Source organism: Pagrus pagrus, assembly GCF_965226575.1.
Source record: "Pagrus pagrus genome assembly, chromosome: 9".
Classification (NCBI taxonomy): domain Eukaryota; kingdom Metazoa; phylum Chordata; class Actinopteri; order Spariformes; family Sparidae; genus Pagrus; species Pagrus pagrus.
The window spans coordinates 7551329-7576581 of NC_140193.1; the positions used below are offsets into that span (position 1 = coordinate 7551329).

General features: G+C 41.0%; 2 protein-coding genes across 5 annotated transcripts; one reads left to right on the forward strand and one right to left on the reverse strand.

Annotated features, from left to right (window-relative positions):
- Window positions 1-1134: 1134 nt before the first annotated feature.
- Window positions 1135-18080, reverse strand: traf3ip1 (TNF receptor-associated factor 3 interacting protein 1). 2 transcript variants are annotated; one of them, XM_084361297.1, is made up of 16 exons: window positions 17845-18080; window positions 16264-16332; window positions 14942-15103; window positions 13943-14071; window positions 13360-13770; window positions 13207-13281; window positions 12697-12720; window positions 11929-12004; window positions 11508-11528; window positions 10445-10532; window positions 9572-9658; window positions 9144-9276; window positions 9025-9061; window positions 8804-8880; window positions 1876-2093; window positions 1135-1595 (listed from the first exon to the last, which is right to left on the reverse strand). In XM_084361297.1, exons 1-16 carry the CDS (start codon window positions 17965-17967, stop codon window positions 1430-1432), a joined length of 1896 nt encoding a protein of 631 aa, XP_084217423.1. In that variant the 5' UTR covers window positions 17968-18080; the 3' UTR covers window positions 1135-1429. The 2 variants fall into 2 exon arrangements, with proteins under 2 accessions (XP_084217423.1, XP_084217424.1); XM_084361298.1 differs by lacking the exon at window positions 12697-12720.
- Window positions 18081-18097: 17 nt separating this feature from the next.
- On the forward strand, window positions 18098-23857 carry agr1 (anterior gradient 1). Of its 3 annotated transcripts, none has more exons than XM_084361299.1 (8): window positions 18098-18318; window positions 19660-19804; window positions 19963-20026; window positions 20863-20915; window positions 21552-21628; window positions 22039-22102; window positions 22652-22735; window positions 23689-23857. In XM_084361299.1, the coding sequence occupies exons 1-8, from the start codon at window positions 18190-18192 to the stop codon at window positions 23736-23738; spliced, it is 666 nt and encodes a 221-aa protein (XP_084217425.1). In that variant the 5' UTR covers window positions 18098-18189; the 3' UTR covers window positions 23739-23857. The 3 variants fall into 3 exon arrangements, with proteins under 3 accessions (XP_084217425.1, XP_084217426.1, XP_084217427.1); XM_084361300.1 differs by having other exon boundaries at window positions 18225-19060; window positions 19677-19804; XM_084361301.1 differs by having other exon boundaries at window positions 18236-18318; window positions 19677-19804.
- Window positions 23858-25253: the final 1396 nt, after the last annotated feature.

Here is a 25253-nt window from a genome sequence, read left to right on the forward strand (position 1 = left end):
ACAACTAGTAGAGGTAGCAACTGCACTTAAAAAAGTAGTAACAGCTATTTAAAACTACACTGGTACTTCTACTTCTACTGGTAACTGCATTTGCATTCAGGGTGAGATAGGCCACTATGCAAGGGATCGAGAAGGCTGACTAGTCCGCTCTTTTTTTTTTTGTCATTTCTCTTTCATTCACACGCAGATTACAGTGAGATGGCATTATTGGAATATTCAGGAAAACAGGGACCGTCTCACGTCTCCACGTCTACCATCCAACCTGCTACCACAGTCTTGTATTGCTTCATATTTTCATATTTAGCTACATCTGTAAAGCACATTTCTTAAAAGTCACAAAAGGAGCGCATAAAATAATGTCTTACTACTTTTTTTTATATAAAGAACTGAAACATAGAGTTGCTATCAGACCAAACATTTTCTCCATCCCATAAAAGATACACTTTGGCAAATCCAAGGGTACGAACAGAATGGAGGGACCTCCATGATGGCAGCTATCCTGCAAGAACAATCGATACATGCTCATGTTTCCCTGAAAGTACAGCAAACTGGGGTACCTATGTTATGTTTTATAAGAGATGGAAGAAAGAATGTAACACTGCTTTTTTTCCCAAGAGACTTGAAGGTACCTCCCCTAATCACTCCTATCAAAGTGCAGCGGTGCTTCAAAAACAGTGAAATAACATTAAAAACTGCCGGATGTGAGAAGGTTCTTGTAAGCATAGGAACATGCTGCTCAAAACAGTCTTCTTCTTTTTTTTATTTTTAGGGAAATAATTATCATTACGGAAAACATAAAAGGAACCAGATCACAAGGCCATTTACTACTGCAATCAAACTGCACGTCCTGTGTAAAGCAGAGGCCAAAGTCTGCACAACTAGGAAAAATAAGAAGTGAGGCCATGAAACAAAACTAAGTTAATAAAAAACAAAGATATAGGTTTTAAATTACTGTCATTATTTGGTCCAGTGACTGCAGAGTCAAACTTTCATGTTGTTTTGTGAAAATATATAGGGCTTTTGATAAGCAGATCCAGCATTAAATACAACTATCTAGTCTAACTTCCAAGTCATGAGCTCTACGTCGGCTCACTCCACAAAGGCACCGTTACAGAAAAGGGGTAAGAGATGGGGTAAGGTTAGTGTGCAGAGCAGGAAGATATTTATTCATCTGTCAGTCAGCAGATGTGAGAATAGGGAGAATAGCGAGTCAGATCTCCAAACCATCAAATGGAGCTTTTATTTACCAACATCTGACTGGCTGAGTCTGACATGTCTGGGTCCATCTCCTTTAAAAGTGCAGCGTTTGGTCCCGTCCCTGATCACCTCCATGGAAAATGGTCTTACCATAATTCTGAACGAGAAACATCCACAGATCTTCAGTGCATTTTTTAGCAAAGTTTTATCATCGTACACCTTGGTTCTCATTTCAGGTTCTGGAGGAGAAGTTGATTCCAGTCACCATCTTCTGGATCTTTTCTTCATTCTTCAGTATGTTGGATCTCACAGCACAAATCTTGTCCTGTTGGTCCTTGATAAGCTGCTCCAGCTCAGCTAGCTCTACCTTAAGAGGCTCCACTGCCTTGTCTGTGGCTCTGTGGCACATAAAACAAAACACAGAAGGGATGAGTAACTGCTTACATGCAATCAAATTAAAAATATGTCGAGAAGTTGACCACAGTGACGAGCAAATACATTAACAAAACACAAGTTTAACAGAAATTGGATGTGAAGTACTGGAATCAATCAATCAATCAATGTAAAAAGGTTGCACCCATGCATTGAGAAAGTGAGTCTGTATATTAACAGGTGCTGACAATAAATTATATCCATCAACACGTAACGTAAAGCGTGTTGTGTAGGTGCCAACCGTACCTCTGCTCCTGCAGCAGGGCCTGTGCGTGCTCTTTGTTCTCCCGCCGCCAGGTGTTCAGTTCGGCCTGCATGGCGTCCATGTCCTCCTGTATGTAATCCATGATCTTACCCAAAGGCAGGGTGCTGCGGCACACCGTCTGGATGGATGAGCGGAGTCGCTCGATCTCCCGTGTCACCATGTCCCGCTCTTTCTTCCGCGCTGCTTCAGACACCACGTTCTGGAAGTGGAGTTGGTGAATATGAGTGAGGTTTAGGAGATTTTTTTATATATATACAAGAATTAAAGTTCGAGGAGCGTGTATGTTGATTCTTGAGGGCCGATTTATTGAATTTCATGAGCAGGTTCTTCGATATCAAAGTCTAAGAAAGAAACTAAGTTGGTATCATATGCATGATTGAAACTGAACACTGTATCAAACAGCTGTATGGACACGCACAAAAATCACTTGTGTGTCCCCAGACCAAAACATAATAAACCCTCTTTAGGAATTCTACCTTTGCCAGAAAAGTCTCAGATGCCCAGAACCAGAGCAAGGCTGCATTTAGTGGTTTAGGATTTCAAGGCTAAAAATGTTAGGCAGGAATTCTACCAACCTAGCTGTATATATAAAGATCAAACGTGCGGCTGAATTGTGTTGGCCAAAGTAGGGGGACTGGTTGATGAAGGCCTCCAGTGTATGGTGTGCGGTTGGGGGAGGGGGGGTTCACTATATCCCAATTACACTCAGTCCCTCGATGGCAAAAAGGAGGGGAAGGTATCAGGGAAGGAGCAAACCCAAGGATGTTTGCTCAGCTGGCCTCTGAGTGTGTGTGTGTGTGTGTGTGATGCGAAAGCACTCAGCCACACACACACACAAACAGGCAGAGGTTCAGGCGAAGCATACAGTGGACACACGCAGCCCCCACCCGCACTCTCAGTCTTAAAGTCCTGTTTATTTTAGTAACAGGCTGTGGCAGTGGGGTTATTTTACTACAGTATTGAGTAACAACTACTACACTTATGCCTCCTTTCAAGTTCAACTCTTGGCCCAATTTCTGCTGTTTGGCTCCACAGATGGGAGCACCTGCCCTCATGAGGCAGCAGGAATCGTGTTTGCGACTGCAAACTAAATGACAGCTTCCTCTTCAAAACACACAATCTGTCACGGAGCCCGCTCGGTTAGTCGGCCACATATGCTCGGCTTAGCCGGAGCGTATAGCATTGGCCTTATCGAGCCATCTCTGAAAACAAACCAAACAGCTCAGTGATTATAATTTGCGAAGGCAGCTTGACTAGACGAGACCACACTGCAGAAATTACATCAAGCATCATTGTTCGCCGTCATTTCTTTTCGGGAAGCAAGTTCACATTACTGACAGCCTCGCTCTTTGTTACCCGTTTGTGGTGGTTTAGGAGTGTGAGGCTTGAAACGCCTTGGCCCAGCGGTCCCCTAACAAGGTGGGTGGCTTTCCACTGGGTGCTGTGAACCCTGCAGCTAGACAAACACTCTACGGCTCATTCGGCCTGCCTGGCTGTGGTTTGGTCTGCACGGCCCAGACAGGACCTATGGCTTCAGTCTATTTGCCGTCCCCTTGCTACCTCGACCGCCCCTCCCCTTCTCTGTTGGAAAATAAAAAACTTGGCGTGAAAACATGACCCCTGGTTCGTGTGCACTCTGTCCGGGTGGATATAAATCACAGCTTTATGGAGGTCTCTGTCGGGGTCTACGAGACCTGTGTGCTCCTAGTTTTCCTTTTTCTCACCCAGATCACAGAACAATATTTAGACGTGGTGACCGCAGAGGAGTAGGAGGTGAGAGGGGAGGAAGGAGGGGGGGCAGGTTTTCCCATTATCTCAGACGGTGATGAAAGCCGGAGGCAATGGGGAAGACACAGCCTCTGGCTGGCGCTGGAAAGTGCAGGTTTTGTAAGAGGTGGACTGAGATGTCGCTAAAGTACATAGATAAATAAGGGATAGACAGATTATCATGTAGATATTCAGCATTTTTCCGATTGTGTCCATTTTTTGTCAGATTGCAGATAAAATAAATTAACTAGAATAGCAGACAGCAGAGTGCATACCTTCGCCAAGGCCCAACAGTGCGCTCTACTTAAATCAAACCTCATCTAATGTCAAACTTAATAGCATCATCAGTATCATTCTCCACTTTGAGCCACCTGTAACAGCTTAACCATCATTTAAGATCACCAGATCTGTAACAGCCAACAAGAGGACGACAAAACAATGCAAATGGAATCATAATCTCCATTGTGTTGTGGAAGAATAATAGATTATTATTACAATCCACATCAAATTTTACACACACAATCACACATAATCACGCAAATGTGATTTATTGGTTTCCTTGATTACTAATAGTCGGTATCAGCCCTGTAAAATACATTTGGCTGAACTAACTAAACCCCAGAGTTTTGGCTGGATGGCCTCTACTCTGGAAATAAAAAAAAACAAAACGCCTCTACAATGTGAAAACACACTAACATGAGCAGGGCTGGGAGGGGTGCTAACAAACACCACTAGCTGCAGTCTGCAGAGTTGGGAGACATAGGTTTTATAAGAGGGGGTGGGATGGAGGGCTGGTTGGTGGCAAAAGCTGCCTCCAGTTCAGGTGATAGCAAAATTCAATTACAATAGCCAGGTTTCACCCAGTAGAGGGCAGTCGCTCTGCATTTTTAAAACACAATATGTAGAATTCAAATATTTCGGACTAAAATGTCAAGATTCGAACCTGAATCAATAAAAAAACACAACTAAATACCCATATGCGTTGGTTTTCAGCTGGAAAAAAGTGGTTTGGGGGTTTTAGTTACTCAAAATAAATACTTGTTCTCGTCAGCATTTATGTTTATGACAACAAACTTTCTGCTTGGATCTCAGGGACGTTCTTAACACTCCAAGGTACAACACAACATGAAATTGACCCAGTAATCACACACCTAATCAACTTAATTAGGAAGCGCGTGCAAGAATGTGATTTGTGGATTGCTTATAGAGGCTTTCTGAGGCGAGAGGAAAACATTCTTCAAAGTATTCTCTGACAAGAAAAATGGTGAGCATGTATAGAGCCTGTCAGCGGCAGATCAACCTCTAGGGTGTCATTAGCTGGGAAAACAGTCATTTAGACACTAGTTGAGTAGTTGATGTCGAGGGATCAGCTTCCCTCATGAGGAGAGAAGCTTCATTTATTTATTCATTCATTACTGTTCATTAATTAGCTTCACTTCAAGACAGGAGGATGAGAGAGGACAAACCTCTCATTAGAGCTGCACTGCCCACAATCAAGTTGAATCAAGTCCAGTTTATAGCGGTTACACCATTGAAGACCACAGATGATCATTGAAGCCCACATAACAACTCTGGAGCTTCTGGGAACAATTCTAATGGCTACTGGAGACCATTTGAAGACACCGATGCACATCCTGATGGTTTTCTACAATGTGTTCCAGTAGGAGATCTGAGAGGTGAGTCATGGAGGCAGGGGAGGATGAGATTTGGCTCTGGATGTTGTTTATGGGTTTCCTCGCCATTTTTCATAGAAGGCCATTCAAAAGTCTAGCTAGATCATAAAAATAGCTTGGAGTCAGTGAGGTGAAGAGAAAAGCTTACGGCCAGTGAGGTTACAGGATGTTGTTGCAAGGTCACTGGGGAGACAACTGAGATCACCACCCTGGGCCGACTGAAAGGAAACTTCCAAAAGGGAGCTACACTGAAGTGACTGAAAATGGAAACTGTGCCTTAAAAAGGTGGTTCATCATTCAAACATTCTAATGGAGACAAGAAGGTATTCTCAAGGGCTTGTCGATATGATTTCTGACTTGTCAAGGCTGATGTCTGACAGCAGTTTGTAGGTGCTTCAGGTAGGTAATCCTCATGAACCTGACCAAATTCCAATATGTCTTCTGCAAAAGTAATATGACTAATGGAATGCCACAGGGCCGTTTCCTCGTTTCCACAAAAAACGCTGGATGTTTATGAAGACACAGAGGTCTGCAGAGAGGAGTATTTATTTTCTTGACAATCCTGCAGAGAGTATTCTGGCCCTTCTCCTCCGTGACTCTCACTCAACAGCCATCCATTTGTATGCCACAGGGTTTATTTATACATTACAAACCTTCATCAAGGCTAATTTGATGGGGGTGAAGAAACGGGGGGGAAGAGTACACAAAAATTCTTATGAAAACGCAGCTGCTGCAAGGGGCGGATTCTGTCTAAATAAAAAGAGAAGTATCTTGGAATAATATACAATACCGCCGAGGGGTCGTGAGGAAGGTCATCCCCATAAATATACAGCAAATTCTTCGGTCACACACACTGTGGCGGGACATGGCAAAACACAATCATCTGACTGTTTGAGAATTCCCTTTATTTATATCAGCACAGCCGTGCAGCACCTTGTCACTGGCATTAACAATAGCAAAATTAATTCAAATGACAAAGCACATGAATTAATGGGGACAATAACATATAGGTGGGATTTTCACCAAATATACAAAATGGTCTAAAGGCCAACACTTATGAACTGGACATGATGCTGGATGGGTTGTGACTCATTCGGACACGGTGTTTTGATAAACTTTGGTGTTTAAGAAAATGAATTGCGGCAGCTGAAATTTCAAACCCGTCACACCACATAGAATGAGGAAGCTCAATATTTACATTTTTGACCCTGCGTGTTTTACCGTGATTACCAGGGAAAAAAAGAAAAAAACGACTCCATTAAGCTGACCTCTCCACCCTTTCATGTCTGGAAGGAAGTCATTATAGTTCTTTATACAGCTGACGAGGCAAGGCCAATAATGATGGAGGGGTGGACTGAACGGTTCCTATGTGCAGACCAGGACACTCTGAAATGAAGGCTTGAAAGCTGAGGAGGCTGCATTAAGAAAATTAGGATAAACTCTACAAGGCTGTGCTCATCGTGTTACACAAAGAGCTCTGCTGTTTTGGATGTTTTACCTGTTTATGTATGTTTGGTTAGACTTGAAAAATGTTGGTTTTGCACCAAGTTCTTCATAAAGCTAGAGTGGTAATCAGTAGAGTGCATACCTCCGCCAAGGCCCAACTGCCCTCTTTAATTCAATCGAGCCTAATCCAATGTCTAATAAAACATTTAAACCTGCTAGACACAGACTTTTGTTTTGACCTGCATCAAATCGTACCCACTCATAGATACCAGCCACCTAAATACGGCTGATTCTTTTCATAAGATGCATTATTCTCTAGGAAATTACCGAAACTGTAAAATAACGTCCTGAATTCATCACTTTATTCTGATCTGAGTCCCATCCTCCATCCAAGTTTTGTGGAAATCCATTCACAGGCAAAATCATAACCTCCTTGGTGGTGGTAACTGTATTTTGAATTTAACTAACTTTAAAATACAGATTCTGTCAAGCTACTTCAGTTTACTGGTGGTTTAACTGAGACAACCTCAGGTAAACTTCACGAGGGATGATATCTGAGGCCGCAGTTAGGAGGTGATAGATCGGGGGCCTTTCTGCATGAGCGACAGGCCAAAACAGTGCATCCATCAGAGTCAGGGTGGTCAGCGAGGGAAGGGATGCTGGGGGAGAGCACGCTTCGGTGAAGAGGACCACCCAAAGCAGACAGCGTACGCCACCTCACGCCATGGAGTACAGACCAAACTGTAAGCTTCACACTGACTCACACTACAAATAATGATGAAAGATGTTTCTCTCTCTTTCTGGCTGATAAATAAGCTGACGGGGGAATGCATGACCAACAGCAGCAATGCGTCACCAAAAAGCCTGTTTATTATGTCCGAATCAAAGACATTATGAGAAGCAAAACTTCTTGAGAAAACCTGATGCCTGTGGACATTAGAGTTTTAAGAGAAACACAGCAGTCCTGAATACCTAAATGTCCTCCTCTAGTCAAAAATGTGCTTTTCTTCTTGTTCCTACAGTTGAATGTTGTAACTTCACTGTGTAAAAAAGATGTACGTGCAGGGTTTGACACTAGAAGGCCGTTTTCAGGTTCATTGCTCAAAGTTTTCTCTGTGTTTACTAAAAATCAAAGAAGCCGGCTTACAAGCGTGACTTCTGACATCACAGATAGTTTGGAAGCCAATCATGGTCCAGTATTCAGTGTACACAAGTGTGATGTAGAAACTTGAAGCCTCCAGTGCACAAACACTGAGAATGGACTTCATAGTGAAGTAGGAGACATCTTGTGTCCAGCAGTTAAAATTGTGGAATCAACAATATTTTCATATTTATATGTTCTGTCTTTTAATGACAGGGAAGGAGCAGGTGCCATTTTAAGGATTTTCAAGGACGTATATTAGAGAATTTTATTGTATACCTTAAAACATGTGTCGAGGGGGTCTTAGGTGACTGAAAAACGTGTTGTGCCGTTCTCTGGAATAACCTCCACAATAAGTGGAAGAAGTCAACATATGGAGAAGGAGTGTGAAGAGTCATAACTCCTCTAAAAGCCAGTTTCCAAGATGGCAGATACCCTTAAACTGTACACAGAACAGAGAAGTCTGTAATCAAAAAATGTGAGCATATTTTGCTGATATTGAGCAGCAGCCCCTGAAAACAAGCTCATTTTGCTCCAGACATCTTGATGTGTGTGTAGTATGTGTGGTCTGTTAGGGGCCATACTTGCTTGTCTGGTTATTAGCCCTTCAGCTTCACTGAAGGGGAACATTTTTGTGGTTGCAAGGCGGTGCAATTACACCTCTGCGCTCCATTTGTTTATATCTTTCTTTTGATAATAACCAGCACTGCAGTGGGCATTTCACTGTGGTTTCAACACTTGCCCTGGGGAGCAAACTTTCCAGAAAGAATGGCTGATAGAGTTGATGGCGAGCTCTGAGTCACTGATGAAAATCAGTTGGAGAGAACTGGGCTGATACTGCCCTCTAGTGGAGAAGAGCACTACAACAACAACTGTACATACCTGTTCTTTAGATTTAGGGGAGGATGGGGACAATTCATAGTCTTTCTTGGTCTCAAGGATCTTTTTCACAAGGCCACCTACAGTGAGAGGAACAATGAGAGGAACAATGAGAGGAAAAGTGAAAGAAGATCCAGGTGGCTTAACTCAGCATGAAGAAAATCTGGAGAAAATGTGACGGTATATCCTTTAAACTAGAAAAATGAAAACAAATTCAACTGTACCATGTTTGTCTTCACTGTCGAGTTCTTGTGCTGGCACCTGTAATAGAAAAAAATAGTAGATAACTATCCAAGGCTTTATGTTATCTGTTTTTAAACAACTTGATGATCAAGTCACTTACCATCTCCATCTCAGGAGCATCTGACGGTGGAGGAACCGCCTCTTCGACGACAAATTGCTCATCATCCTCCTCATCCTCAGACAGTCTCTTACCATCCATGATGACTGGAGCTGAGGGCTTGGCACTGGACAGCCTGAAAGACATGCAAACAGCGTGACTCATTTCTTACTGAGAAATTATACAGAATATACAGTGTGAGATGTGGCAGCCTGACAACACCTTTATTAAAAATATAATTGCTGACCTGTTAGACTTGCTCCAATACTACAGAGTTCATTCAGTATGAATGCTTTTGATTTCATTATACGAGTAGTGCTTCATCTCTTCTACTGGCAGGAACAAGACTTGTATTCACAAAAAACGAGGTCTCCATCCTTGCCAGTAACAGTTAGACTTTTGACATTAGTGAATTTGTGCGGTGAAGTCACCTCTCAGCTGGGGCCACGTCGGTGCCGCTTTCCTGTCTCTTGACTCGAGGAGGTGCTGGGCGAGCACTGCTGGGCCGTGGTATTCGCCTGGTGTAGGATGAAAAGATTATGCATATAACTTAAATAAGCTCTTAAATGAATGTTTTTAGAACTAAAATATTTTTATTTACACAAGTAATTTCCGTTTTATTTCACAAGCTATGTTTCTGCTCAACTTTTACAGGCCAAATCCTCTGTTAACAGCTCTCTGGGATTTGTCAAAAGTCCACTTCGTGACAACTTCGCTGAGTCATTCAGATTTTGAGATGATAACTGTTGCCTGGAGCAATAAACATTCACAAACATAATATGAGTAAAACTGCTTTAACACAGCTTCCCAGTCATTCAATCATAACTGATTAGTCAGCTTAGGAACAAAACATTGGTAATTATCAAAAATAAAGGCAATTATTCAGCTGTGTAATGTACCAGAACTGATCCTGGATCAGGCCTAGGAACAAAGCAAAGTTTCAAAAGCAAAACTTCCCAAAATTTTAAGTAAATAAAGTAATACGACACAATGCAATGCAATAATTACCACATAACTGAATTAACATCTCAACATTCTTTACAAAAAAGTCAGTAATGTTATAAAACTACTATTAATTAAATGACTATTGTACAAAATGACATTATATCTTATTCATGTTTTAATTATCTTGTGTCCAGCCTGGAAAACTTTCACGTGTATGTACATTTTTGACAGATGTAAGAGCAGTAGTGGACATGAGATGTTTTTTTAGCCGAAACATAATGGGAGCTGTGATGATCTGTTGATTAGAGTGTTTACTCTGAGTGACAAAATGAGTGAAGTTCAGTGTTGACTGTACAGACCTGGAGGCCATGTCTGATGGTACTGAGGAGCCTGGAGCATCTCCGTTTTCCAGAGCGGAAGGTCTCTGAGCTAACTGAGCATCTCCGTCTGTGAGAGGAAAAACAGTGACTTGCAGTTAGCTCAGTTTAATATAGCAAGGAGTGTACCTGTGCTTTGCATGATGGATGCTGACACTTAACACACCTTTATAACAACTACATTCCAATGTTCTTAACACTCTGACAAGGCTATAGCTATTTTAAACACTGACAGGTTAGTTCAGCCATATAACCTCACCTTCAGGTATTTCAAGACCTCAGCAGTAGAAATGGGATTGGTGTGAAGACTGGCTATTGGATGCATAAATGGATTTTTTTTAATTTTGGACTTTCTGGAATTTCAACTCTTGATAACTTTCTGATTATTTCTGCTAATATCTTTGTGTTTCTTTGTTGTCTCTCCTGAGATTCCTTCCTTTTTCTGTTTTCCTTCTGTGCTGAGGGTTTCTTTGAGAAGTTTTTCTTTGTCTTCCGGGAGAGTTTGGGCTGGGCCGCGAATCGTTGCTATTATAGGTCTTTAAAGCCTGTGCATGCATTGTATCTGATACTGGGCTTTATAAATGAACCTGACTGACTTGCTTGGATACATTAACAAAGAATATATTTGCCATTAATGACTGAGCGTGTCACTCAATGACAGATTTTACTCCCTCTGTGACTCAACGTGGAGCCTGGAGCCGAAGGAGCACTCTGACATTTTGGGGGGGACACTTCTTTGAGTCAGATAAGAAGATCACTGATTTCATGCCTTGTGCCTTCAGCACAGAGGTAGCAGGGAACCAAGTTAAATGTCCTAACCAAATATGGGTTGCTTTGTTTATTTATGGGAGTGATAGATTGCAAAACTCTCCCTTTGCATTATTGAAACTAATCATAACATTCTTCAAATGCATTTAGATCGAGCGCACCAACTCTCCTGACACGTTGTCCCCGTTTCCACATGAAAAATGTTGGTGTGAATTTTTAAAACCTTTGTACTCTTTTCACATGCAACTCCACAAGAGATGAGACAGAGAACACTTACCTCCCTCGCTGTCAGATTCCTCTGTTGAGAGCAGAAAAAGACACGGCATCATTAGTTTCCTGTCTAACACAACTTTGAAAATTATTATAGAGCAATGTGACACGTCAAGTATGAAAAACAGATTAACAAATAGGCCGTATATCTTCTTTTTGGAAAACTTTTTTCTTTCTTTTATTATGTCTTCCAACAGTGATCCTGATGAGTCACTCCTACCTCCCACTGAAGGAAACTAGTCATTTTATTAAGCAGGTGGAGTGTAAATAGAAAGCAATCAACTGTAAAATCAATTTGGACGTACTAAAAAAGCCCTTCTGTGAATAATTAAAGTGCAGCTATTTAAGACATCTGCATTAACTATGTAAGATGTGCCTCATTGGTATAGATAATTAAAATAGGGTGATCAGGGAAAGGGGGGAGTTACCTTGACCCCCAAGTTTGGGTCGCCGCCTTTGCCCTTTGGCGGATGAAGGCCGAGGTATTCTAGCTGGACTGTCAGACTGTGGGAGGAGGAAGGACAAGAAAAAGATATAACTTTAAGACAATAAAGTCTCATCTTAAGGCCATATTGCAAAGCCCTAACAGACAGAGATTTCCATGCAAAATACAAAGCAAGAGGAAGTAAGTGTTTTATGTTCAATATACTGCATTGTTTAAGTCCAATAACAGTCAATCATACTAGATTAGATATTGAAAAAATATGATTTAAACTGTCAACAAATATATCCTGAAGTATCATACTGTAAATGCAAAAACATTGGGATTTGGCCAATAGCTTCAGCAGCATCACACAAAGTAATGACATTGAACAAGAGCCAAGCAGACAAGTGTGCCAGAAAAAAAAACATTCAAAGATGCAATGAAGAAAAGCTAGTAGTGGAGAAAATTGTGAATAACTCTGCTGGGTAACCAACTGCTCTCCACCAAACTGGCTGGTTTTATACTTAACTGAACATCTCGAGCTCAACTACACACTGTCAAACCAACATTTAAACTCCATCCCACATCTGAGCAAGACGGTAAGTGACCCTAGTCGTTTTACAGCTGACTTATGGAGCTCAAACATACAGTATTTCCTTTGTCATTAAAATGTCTCACCACACACTAGCCAGAGTCGTTTAGCATTGCAAAAGTGATATTTGAGCCGTCTCTGCTGAAATAAGATCATACTTTATTCAGAGTTAATTCTTACCTGGTTCTCAACTGCTTCTGCAGGCTACACAGGCAAAGAACACAGCATTACACTGTGCACTTAATAGTCACATTTATTATTATACAGATTGTAAGAGGAGGACCTGTTATGAACTATAGCCCAAACTAGGACTATATCAAGCAGCCAGCCACCCCCAAAGCCACTGCAGTAGTCACTAAATTCTAACACTCAAGTGTTGGCAATTTACAGGTCTAATTTGCTACTGATTGTTTGTGCAAGGTTGGATACCTCTTCAACTGGTTCAGGTTCCTTGCAAGAATAAGAGGCACAACATTAGGAAATAAATCTTTACTGAATCAAAAACGGTGCATAGAGTATTTAACATCTAAAATCAGTGACCAATTCTACTTTTCTCAAGTTGGCTGACATAACATACAGGAAACTCTGCCACACCATGAATGCAGATGAGAAAATGAAATGGTCAATGATCAAATGATAGACACTGCATTACATGAATTACGTGAATGTTCTGCCAAAAGGTGAACTTACCGCTGGCACAGGTTTGGCAGTTTTGCCCGCCTCTTCAGGGCTTGGTTTTTGCTGAGGTTCCTCTGATACTCTGGCCTAAGCACAAACACACAGAATGTAAATAATGACATTTGTTGCTAATATTTAAAATGTGTGGGGGGTTAAGCGGCATACCTTGCTGTTGCCACTCTCTCCACTTTTGTTCCTCTCTTCCCCCTCTTTGTGTCGCTCTTTGTCTCTTCGTTTCTCCTTGTCTCTTTCTCGGTCTCTGTGAGAATCCCTGTCTCTTGTCTTTTCTCTGTCTTTGTCTCTCTCCTTGTCCTTTTCCCTCTCTCTGTCCTTCTCCTTGTCCCTGTCTTTGGTTCTTCCCTTGTCTTTATCCTTGTCTCGCTCCCGGTCGCGGCTCTTGTCTTTGTCACGGTCTTTGGTTTGGCGGTCCTGGTCGCTGCGGTGGTGCTTGTCCGAGCGCTCCCTGTCACGGTGGTGCTCCTTCTCCCCATCTCTGCGTCTGCTCTCCTGCTCTTTGGGCTGGTCTGGGTCCTTCTGGTCCCGGCTCCCGCTGCGCTCTGTGATCTTTTTCCTCTCCTGGAATAGTTCAAAGGTGACCATTTAATGCCAGCCACGGCTGAATAATGGCAAACTCATCGTATGATCATCTCATTGAATTTTCAAAGAAAGCTGCAGCTTGCAGGGTTGAAAGCTAACAAACAGCAGTGTGTGATAAAAACCGTGATTGGAGTAGGCTATAAGCTCTCACCTCTCTATCCAGATGACGTTCACGTCCCTCCCTATTTTCCTTGTCCTGGGACCTGGAGGTGCTGGCCTTGTTTTTTATGTCCACCTTTTCTCCTGCAAGCACCCTCTTCACTGCATCCTCACTGGACATCTGCAGATCAAGTGTAGGAGAATATTTCAGTTTTATACAGCAATATTAACCAGCGAGTGATAATAGCTGTCAAAAGGAATGTGCAGAGAAGCGTCCTTCAAATAGATGGCCTGGGTACAAATGACGTTGGAAAGCATTTTCTTATGTGTCCTTAAGCAAAACATGAGGAGCCTACTCTGTGGCTGACATTGACTTCTTTGTGGAAGGGACATACAAAAGGGTTGAATAGAGCAGCACCACATAACATTGAAGCTTTATTTACCAGTGATAAACATTCTTTACATAAAAAAGATGGATACACTTTCTAAAAAGGACAAAGAAATGCCAAAAAGCTCAGCAACAAATTAAAATGTTGACATTTAATAGGTTTTTAACAGCAAGCAGGAAGCACGTGTTTGACCAGTCACCTTGTCCAATTCAATTTATATTTCTATTACAGTTGTGGCCAGATCTCAGGGAAAATACCAAATAACGTCTGAGAGGAATACATTTAAATTGCCAAGAGTTGTCTTAATGACATGATATCAAACCACTGTTTAAAGAACATCTATCCCCCAGGCATCAGATGTTTACACTCCACCTCCAGGGTTCAATTAAAGTATTTCAAAGTACTCCCTGAGGTAGCTAGACAGTTTTCCCAACAGTATAACATTTTGACTTTGAAAAAAACAAACACTGAATTTTCTTTTTATGCAGTGTCATAACTTTATTTGTTTCTCCAGCTGGTAAACAGAAAATATGATCAATGAATGAACTGGAGACATTGGAGTATCTGAGAGTAAGTGTTTTCAATTTACCATTTAGCTTTTCAGAGTGTGTGTGTGTGTGTGTGTGTGTGTGTGAGTGTGTGTGTCTCCAAACAACACAGACCTTGTTGAGGCAGCACTTGGCAATGGCCTGCAGCAGCTCATTGGTTTTCTCAGGTTCATGGCCGGCAACAATGCGTGCCGGCTTTGCCGCCAGGGGCTCGCCACTCACCAGCATCACAACATCTATTGCTTTCTGGAGGAAGACTATCTTAGCGTCCTTATCCTAGAGAGAAGAAAAAAAAAGGTGCTGTGATGAAAAGGACAGTGCACAGGAGAGACAAGAGATAGGATGTAGTTGTGAAAACTCCAATGGGAGTTATTTTCCAACACAGTTCCCAATGATTGAACCCTTGAGACAAGTTGCTCCTATTGTGCTACACTTCTAAAAGTCTTAGTCCAATCTGCCCTGACACACAAGTCTTGTTGTGTGAATGTAAAAAAACACATGTCCTTCTCCAAACAAATGGCCTGGATAAGCGGTGCTTCTAGTCTATCAGCCTGCTGCACCTGAGAGGTCTGCCAACTGTGTAACATAAGGACTTGTCGCTGGTGCAACCACCAGGCCACTCTGTGTAACATCTGATAACAGGCTAGCCTTTGCAGTGTTGATCCCCGTATGTATGACATTTCTACTGCGCTACATGCACACGTCCTCTCCAAACAGTTGATAAGATACATAAATACACATACTGTTACAAAAACGTACTCTTACTGCAACCATTCACATTCTGTGGTCATAATTTAGCAGTATTACAGCCGAGATTATAAAAGCTATACTGATAAGATAACCAATACATTTCCGATATATCTGACATTTTTGTATTTCAACAAAAAGAGTCCAGTGCAGCACTCTCAGTAAGAATATAATTTACAGAACAAAATGTCAGCCTTTCAAACTAATTTAATTCACATCTGATGATATCAAAGCATAAAATTTTAAACCAAACAATGACAAATTAAAATTATCCAGTTACGGTAAGTTGCTGTCGTGAGGTATCCAGTTTCTAGCACCAACATTTATCAAAGCCTATCATCTTCCTGCCCATTATTGATTCGGGGTCAGCTCTCAAACAGCAGACTTGAGTTCTGACACCTTGGCTGGCCCTCTAAGTCATGTCCTGCCAGGTCCGCTCACTCACTGTGTCACAGAGGCAGCGTGTAGGGTTACCCCCACGCACCGACAGCCTCAGACTGTCCCATGTAACGCACAGGTGACCTCATACAAAACTGAGGCTGCTGCTTAGAACTAAATTACATATTCTTCACACAAAGAAGCACATTAACAGAGACGCATGAATATATGAAAAGAAGACTCTTAACAAAAGAATAGTGCAGAGGCCAAAGGTTACTAGAAGAACAGTTTCACCTGTGTGGTCAACTTACCTTAACATTATCTGACTTCATTTCATTTTCTCCAAACAGGCCTTTCATAAAACTAGTGGTCCTTATCACCTGAAAATGGGGAGAAATAAACATGTCACACTAAGTGGTAATTTACAATATTTGGTGTTTCATACCCAAGACTTATATACTGTAGACCATGACAATGCAGTTATGCTACAGCATTGGTTTAAAGTAGCTATCTAAGGTGAAACCTCAGTTGTCTGAAATCTCATTCCTGCAGTCAAATATATTGCTAATCACAGGGAAAGAAGTCACACATGCCTCCACACTTAGCTTTATTAATTATACATGAATCTAAGTGAAATATTAGACTATTCAACAGGTGGACAGTGGAATGAGATCTCACCTCTGTTTAGAGAAGTGAAACAGATTTGACTGTGCTTGACACTTTGTGTATCATACTTGTGACTTGTGGCAAGTATGTGTGTTAACAGGTTAGTAATGAAAGGAAATGAAATGTAGCTGAGATAAAACTGTTTATAATAAAGATCCAAATAGATTTTGTACCTGCATCATATCATTGACTAATGGTTTGAAATTAAACTAAGTAACCTCACCTCCCCTGACTGAGGCTTCCTAATAAATAAGGTTATGTACATCAAGTATATTTTATCTATATTATTTATCTGTGAATAACTACTTTCTTCATGCCATCTAACGGTCAGTTCCCAAGTGGTATAACCCATCTATGTTGTACACAGATAATACAATTGCTTGTGATTACGAGGTTAACAGCTGGCCCTAGTTTGCACCTGACCATCTCTTCACCTGAGAGGAGCTAGTCCATCAATATGCCTCTCAGCCTGTCCATAAGCACCCAGAAAGGCTTCATCTGACACTTACTCACAGATGTGTACCCACTGTTGTTTGACAAACAAACATAAACATAATCCGAGTACGGTTGCAGTGTTTCACAAGCAGTGATTAATTATAGTACAACGTAAAGCTAACCCTTAGTATTATCAAACAGCTGCGATAAGCTGCTCAGCAGTCTTGATCTCAACGTGACTGCTTCGTAGAACCGGACGCATTTAACCAACTTAATACTCACAATCGTCTGACTCTAGTTAGTTAATAGTGGACGAGTTGGTTTGTTGGTCCCTGCTGGGGCTCTGGTCGTGCCTAGCAACTAAACGACGCTACAGACTTTGCTACCTAGCTAACTAGCGTAAGCTAGCTAGCCCACTATATTAACTTAATCGGCAACGTAACATTGGATTACTGATGAACGATAGCAACTCTTTCTTTGAATAATAATTAACGTTAATGGTTTAACTGTTAAACCAACCTTATTCGAATGATGGCAGATAATTTGATGGCTTTAGAAAAGCTACGGAGGCAGAAACGTTATAACTGCGAAGTTAACGATAGCTAACTTACTTGGTTAGCTTAGTTCATGCTAATGTTGGTGTATTAGCCAGCTAACTTGTCTGTGTTTTAATTTAACACAGGTCGGTTGGCGCTGTTTTTTTCATGAACACGGGCACCATAGATTGATGGTACTAGTTAATCAAACGCCTGCTTGCTAACATTATCGTAGTGTTAGCATATCAGTCTCACCTCACTGAAGATGTCGTGAAGGTATCGAAACGGCGGCTTGCTTAGCAGTTTCTCCGTGAGAGGCGGTTTCTTAATCACTTTGCCCAGCGTGTCCTGGGTCTTTTTCACCACCGTGCCATTCATGGCAGCAGGCGAGAGCAAAGCCAAGTAGTCGAAACGCAAAAGGAGACAGCAAAAACTAATACGGGGAGAAGATAAGTTGGTGGCTCTGCCGCCTGGTTGCTATGTCAATATTCTGCAATCCCAGAGTGCACCACTAATGAACACTGCGCATGCGCTAGGGCCTTACGGTTGCTAAGCAGTGCTTGTGACCATAGCAACAGCTAACAATCTGCAACAACGCAAATGACAGACAGACAGGTAACAGGCAGACAGACAGGCAGGCAGACAGGCAGGCAGGAAGACAGGCAGGCAGACAGGCAGGCAACAGACAGGCAGGCAGGAAGACAGGCAGACAGACAGACAGGCAGACAGGTAACAGACAGACAGGCAGGCAGGAAGACAGGCAGGAAGACAGGCAGGCAGACAGGCAACAGACAGACAGGCAGGCAGACAGGCAGGCAACAGACAGGAAGACAGGCAACAAGACACGCCAAAGGGCAGGCCAACATCTGAAGACACACCTGTATTCATATCCGTGCAAAATAGCCTTTACAACATGTGTTATCTACTTTGTACATGTTTATTTTAGGCTCCCTGGAGGGTTTTAAAGGGATGTTGCCTCTGTAGTAGAAAGCGGATGTGTACAACAAGCGTGTAGTAAATTAAAATGTCATTCATTACTTGTATATTTCAATTATAACACATTCTCAAGACGCACCTTGGCTTGCCTCATGGCACACCTGTGTGCCTCGCCACACCATCTGGGAACCACTGCCCTCTGCTATACATTTTTCTAAACCCTTCAGAGGACTGTCACAAGGTGATAAAGCCAGTGATCAGAGGAAACCCACAGTTTATTGTAGGGTTAAAGAGATGTCACATGGGTGTATAAGATTTGTGCCACAGTATACTGCTGAGTGTCGCTAGTGTAACTTGATTGGTGAGCCTAACTCGACTCACACGCTGAACCAGCCACCCTCCTCCCCGTGACATTATTATAGTACACTCCTTTGACACACCTGTTTGGTGAGTTCAGTTAAAAGCAAGCCCATCTGACAAAAGGGCAGGTATATAGGAGGCCGAGCCCAGATGCCTGTTGCTCCTTGCTGTCAAGGTAAGACACCTGCTCCTATGTGCATCTTCAGAAGATAGAAATACTTGAATTATGAATTACTTTTCCATCAAAATTTACATAACTTCTTATATCAGCCAGATACTTCCTGCAGTTAAATGCGTGTCACTAAATTGTGTATGATTGAGGATTTGTGAGACTTCAAGTGATCGTTTTTATCCTTCTTTACAGTTCTGGTAGCAGTGTAGTGATTTATTGTGTCATTGTTTGATCAAATAATGAACAGAATCAGAAACAGTGTAGAAAACTCTTCTTTAATGTCATTACAAAAAAAAAGGGGTTCATTTCAAATGCTGCTCACAAAATAAATATTACAACATGGGAGCAGACAGAGCCTTTCCTGTAATTAAAGTGTAGACTGTAGATGAAGCTGAGATTTCAGGAAGTCTTTCTGAACTGCCTCATTGACGTTGCTGGTGTATGTGCCGCCATTTGAATCCGAGCTTCGTCGAGCTTGTTTGGCGAGTTGGCCTTTCACAGGAAAACACGTGCCCTCTTTGCAAATCCCTTGATCACAGAGGGTAACAAATGAAATTGTCTTTGAAATAAACATCTGACAGAATTTCACTCTAATCCGGTAGCCGGCTTGTCATTGCAGTTCTCTCAAAGGACGGGAAGTGATGCTTCGCTGGGTCTTGTTCGCTTTGTTCTTCGGCATCTGTGCCAGTGCCGGAGAGCAGAAACAAAAACAAGCAGGCAAAAGCAAGGCTCCTGACTTGTCGAGAGGTGGGTGATCTTCCTTTTTTCAAGCATGCACAGCATTAGTTTACATCACAAGGCACTCAAATAAAGTCCAGATTTTGAATTTATTGAAGTGATTCAGTTAATGGAGCATTGTGCGACATGTTCATTGCTGTTGACTGCACGGCTGTTGTGTCCTACAGGATGGGGCACCAGTATTAAATGGGTCAAAACTTATGCAGAGGGCCTGGAAAAGATGGTCAAAAGGTAAGAATCTGCACTTTGATGACAATTTTGAAATATTTAATGTTTCAGTTTGGTTTTGAAAGTGCAATTTGCACCCTTTAATTCCCTAATAGAGCTGCATCCTAAAGCTCGGGGCAACACAGATGGTATGCATATGAATTAAAGGGTAACTCCATCTTTTTTACACCTATTTCCAACATGTATTCACAGGTCTTGAGGAGTACGACTGCATGTGTGAAGGAACTGTATAAAGTGTTTTGTGTCTCCAGAGGAAGCTGCATGTGATCTGATAAGTTGCCTCCAGTGATGTCACTCTGCAGCTAAATTGCATTGTGGGTAATGTAGGCGCCAGGTTTTGAAAAGCAGTTCACTGGTCTAGCATTGTACTTCTATCACACTTTAGATTCATAATGAGCAGCTTCACATCAAATGTTGAAAATCGACACAGCAGAACCAGAGATATTGTTTTTTTAATTCCACGCATTCTTCTGTCTTTTCAATACCTGGCGCCTACATTTCCCACAATGCAACTAAGGATATGAGTGACATCATGGAGTCACAAAAGACCAAAGACCTTAATGTGTAAAATTGGTGGAGTTACCCTTTAATATTGACCAAGAAAGCAGGAGACCTGTCCTCTAATTCTGCTTTTTAATAACGGATAACTATAATGCCAGAAAACATATTAAGAGATTCTTAAAAAATTACATTTTGTTTGTCATTTTCCTTTTAAAATCTGACATGAGGACTTTGATTTCTCGGGGATTATGTTTTGCATGACTGCGTCACGCCCATCATTGTGTTCATCGTGTTTGAGGAATGTGTTGAGTTGTTTCTCTGTGGTTTTGCTCTCACAGTCAGAAGCCTCTGATGGTCATCCATCATAAAGAAGACTGCCCCTACAGTCAAGGTACTGCTGCCACTTTGGTTTATTACAGCTAAAAAAGAAATGTTGACTGTAAAAACATTGCACATCCCGCGCTGTCCTTCTAACCCAGAGCTGGGCTTGGTTTCATGGGGAACACAGTGGGTGCATTCCTTAATACCAGCCAAACAGGCAGTGAAAATAGTTAAGAATTATAGTCATTAATCACACAGCTGCTTGCCAGGAAGTGAGCTCAATGGAAGTCTCTACTGGCGTTTCTTAACACATAAACAATGAATACCACCTGCAGGGCAAAGTCTGGCTTTTACTTCTGACTTTTGTCAGATTTGAGGAAAAAAGTAGAATATTTTACAGCCTGTATTTGAACGCCTGAACTTGCCAGTGCTTCATTTGATTGTGAAAACCTAACGTTAGATTTAAATGGGTTGGGTCTCATTACCTTGTGTTACCACTGGCAAGGAGTAGTCAAGCGACATGGATGTTCAGTAGTCTCACCTGCAGAACCTGTTCCTAACCTCCTAACACCCTCTGTGTCTGTCAGAGTGACAAAGTTAAGTTTATGAACACATATTGGTGTGTTGCAGCCCATTAAGTTTTGCTGACTTTAAAGTTAATTTATTTATTTTTTTTTCAAATCTAAGCTAAACATTTCTTTTACAGCACTGAAGAAGGCGTTTGTTGCTAATAAGTCCATCATGAAAGTGGCCAGAGAGGGTTTCATCATGGTCAACTTGGTGGTGAGTACACTGATCATATATTTAAAACATTGTTTTAGTGTTAAAGAATTAACACAATTGAAATGAATCAATCAAACTTTATTTGTATAGCACCTTTCATACAGGTCGGTGCAGTTTAAAGACAGAACGACTGCAGACTGTAATAAAGTGAAAAAAATATTATATAAACAGATGATATAAGTAAAAGGAAAGATAAAAATGATCACAAAGAAAGACAATAAAATGGATAATAATCTAAATTATTCATGTATCTTAAAGTGAATCATGGATACTAAATCAGGCATAATTAAAAGTTAAAAGTAACGTGCAAAGAAAAACAGCATCTAGCAGGAACCGTCTTTACATACACAGTCTTTGGCCTCATCGTTGACCAACTTCTTCTGTTTATATTATTTTGTTTATTTTTACAGGAAGAGTCTGGGGACAAGAATCTGGCCCCTGATGGCTACTATGTTCCCAGAATCCTCTTTGTTGGTAAATAGTTACACCTTTTATCATAACATAGCAATCATCACTTTATAGTCTAAGTCAGTTGAAAGATGTATTTCCCTCATCACATTCACTCTCCTCCGAGTTTCTTGACTAACTTTGAGACTCTCTCAGAATCTCACAGTACTTTTTAAGCCCTTTTAGCAGAATAATGAGTCAAACCTAACAGATGGCGGACGTGGCGCTGATGAGGAGGAAAGGAATAAAGGCTAACCGACTGAGTAGTTATGTATTCTTAATGATAGTGTGGGAAGTGTTGGAGAAACTGGGACTGCAGATTCTTCCTTTCCCTCAGCCCTATATAACAATTTATTCGGCTGTTTCCTCGCTGAGACTGACTCCTGTCATCTGTTTGTGTCTTTCTCTTTCTATTTTCACTTTCACTGGTTGCTTTCCCGTCATATTTTCACTACAAGTTGCTTTTAATGACTGTAACTACAGAAACAAAGGTAGATAAGACGACGGACAGCAGTCATGGCAGTGATCAGATCATGTTGCTCGCTCTCCTCAGCTGTGTGGCATCTCTTTCTGCAGATCCGACCATGACTGTGCGCACAGACATTCAAGGAAAGTACAGCGACCGCCGCTACGCCTACGAGCCCGCTGACTTAGAGCACTGTGAGTGACCGTCCACCCTCTCTGATGACATGTTTGGGGGGGAGGAGAGTGCTGCACACCTTACCTGTCAGGAATGTGAAGACACTCTGAGATCACATTGTGTTTTCTCATTACCTCCATATTTTGACAGATGACAAACTTTTGGGCTTCATGTGGGTGTTAATAAAGGACTTTTGCAGGTTTTAGGTTCCAGCAGGAGGGTGCTGAAAGGTCTAACTGCTTTTATAGATACTCATAACAAATCACTGTGTCCAATTTGTTGAAAAAAGTTTTAGCGGCTGTAGCTCAGGAGGTAGAACGGGTCGTCTACAATTCACAAAACAAGGTGCTGTTAGCAAGAAAAGTTGATTTTTTAGTCTCATTCCCAACTCATCAAAAACTTATTTTCCATCCCAAAGCTGAGTGTTGAACGAGTTGGGACTCAAAAATCAACTTTTCTTAAAAAATAGCACCTTTAAAGACGATTTTGGCAAGAAAAAAGAGCCAAACTCAACACGGCCCGAGCAACACAGATGCACACACAGGTGCTTTAACAAGGTTTTAAAGTGCCAATTTTTGGATCACATGCAGTAAATGTAAAGTGGTTTCACTTCTGCTCGACCTATGGATCAGAAATATGTATTTTTGTTAGTTTGTCCACTTTTTATTCCTGTGTTTACAGACAAACAAACCTAAAACTTGAGCGTAAAACATGACTAGCTTAGTGTTGCTGTTCAGTTTTACACTGTTGTTGTTCTGTCCTCAACATTTATACATTTTTTATTCATTTAATTGATTTATTTTTTGCCAAATTATGTCAGGTGTCTAATCAAAACCTAAATGAGCGTAATGATATTTGTAGTAATAGTTAATTAACAACTTAAATAGATGCTTTGGTCAAAATATATAAATAATTAATGCACCAATTTCATGTAAATGTGATTTATGGTCTTTATTCTTATTTTCCTCAACAGTGGCCAACAACATGCACAGAGCCAGAGTCCAGTTGCACCTTGAACTCTAACAGGCTCAAGCTGCCATCTGACTTCCCGCCATCTTCCAGTCACGCTGGGCGTCCTGCTCAGCGTTCAACGCTGAAATGTTTACATGTTGGTCAGACCTTAATAAAGCCAAACGAACAGAAAGAAAGGAGAGTTTCTGTGTATTTCTGATGTATAATGTTGGGGTATTAAAGCTTACATGCTCATTCAGCTGTTTATGATAATATTTAGCTATTAAAGGAATAGTTTGACATTTTGGGAAATACATTTATAAAGCAAACTTCTTTTAAACATGTTAAGAGTTGTTCATTAATTAAACACTTCCCCCTTTCTTCATTCAGTTACCCTTTGTTACTGATATTAAAGAGTGGACATTTTGAAAACAGGAAGAACACAATGAACCAGTTAAAATGGCAGCAGATACTCGAGAAATGTATTTTGAGGTAACACTTTATAATAACCAACAATAGTAAAACTTACAGTTTCTTGGGAGTCACTGAATATATGTGACAGGATTACGTAATCAGGATATCAAAAAAAGGTCCAGTAAAGATGCATTCAGTATTAAAAAAAGTGGGATTACTAACAGGATTACACTTTTAATTATATCCTAGTCTGTGTCACTCTGAGTGAAGTAATCTTATTGATATTTCTTTAATCTTTATTTACATATGTTTGGTGTTCATCCAAAAGTGTCAGGAAGTAATCAAGTTACATTACTTTAATATTGTGATACTTGGATTACACTGCTGGCTCCATTTTTTAATTAGTAAGTAATACATTTTTAAAGTAACCCTCCCAGCCCTGTGTAAACATCAGTTGCAACTTTACAACGGCCGTCTAAATAATGTTTATAGATGAACTACACAGTATTTATTAACCATTTACAAAGTATCATAAACATCAAGTCACAATAAAAAAGCTTGTTTGTTAACATTTAAAAAAAGATTATCTAAAGCTTAATTAACTATAGATTCACCACACCAGTGTTCATGTGATAACAACAGGGACATAATGAACACAACCTCTGTGGATTTTAACCAGAAAACTGAATAACATCTCACAGATCGTTCTGTGTTTTAACCACAAGGTGGCAGCATAATATAGAAACCCAAGCTCCTGTGACTCTGTCCACTGAAATCATAATTGTACTAATTATTATTCATGATAATTAGATTATTCCTTGATAAAGTTGATCATACTTAGAGCAAAAGCCCAGGTAGCAGGTATACACCACATATATTATCATTGTAGAGACAGTTTATCACCCTTTTAGTATATATTCTAGAAGAGAGTATATCTATTCTCTCTTTTTAAAGCTTTAACAGTCATTAATAGTCATGATTTGGTCCACAGTTCTTCCTTGACAATTCTCCTAACATGTGCATTAGGTCTCACTGTGCATCTCTTGTTTAACAGCGCACCAAGACAGCTGCAAAAACAGCATTCCCCGACAGAATGGGTCCATGCTGCGCTGCTGTAAACAGCCCAGATGCAGTTTTCTGCTGTCATCACCAGGATTAATGAGGAGTTTTTAA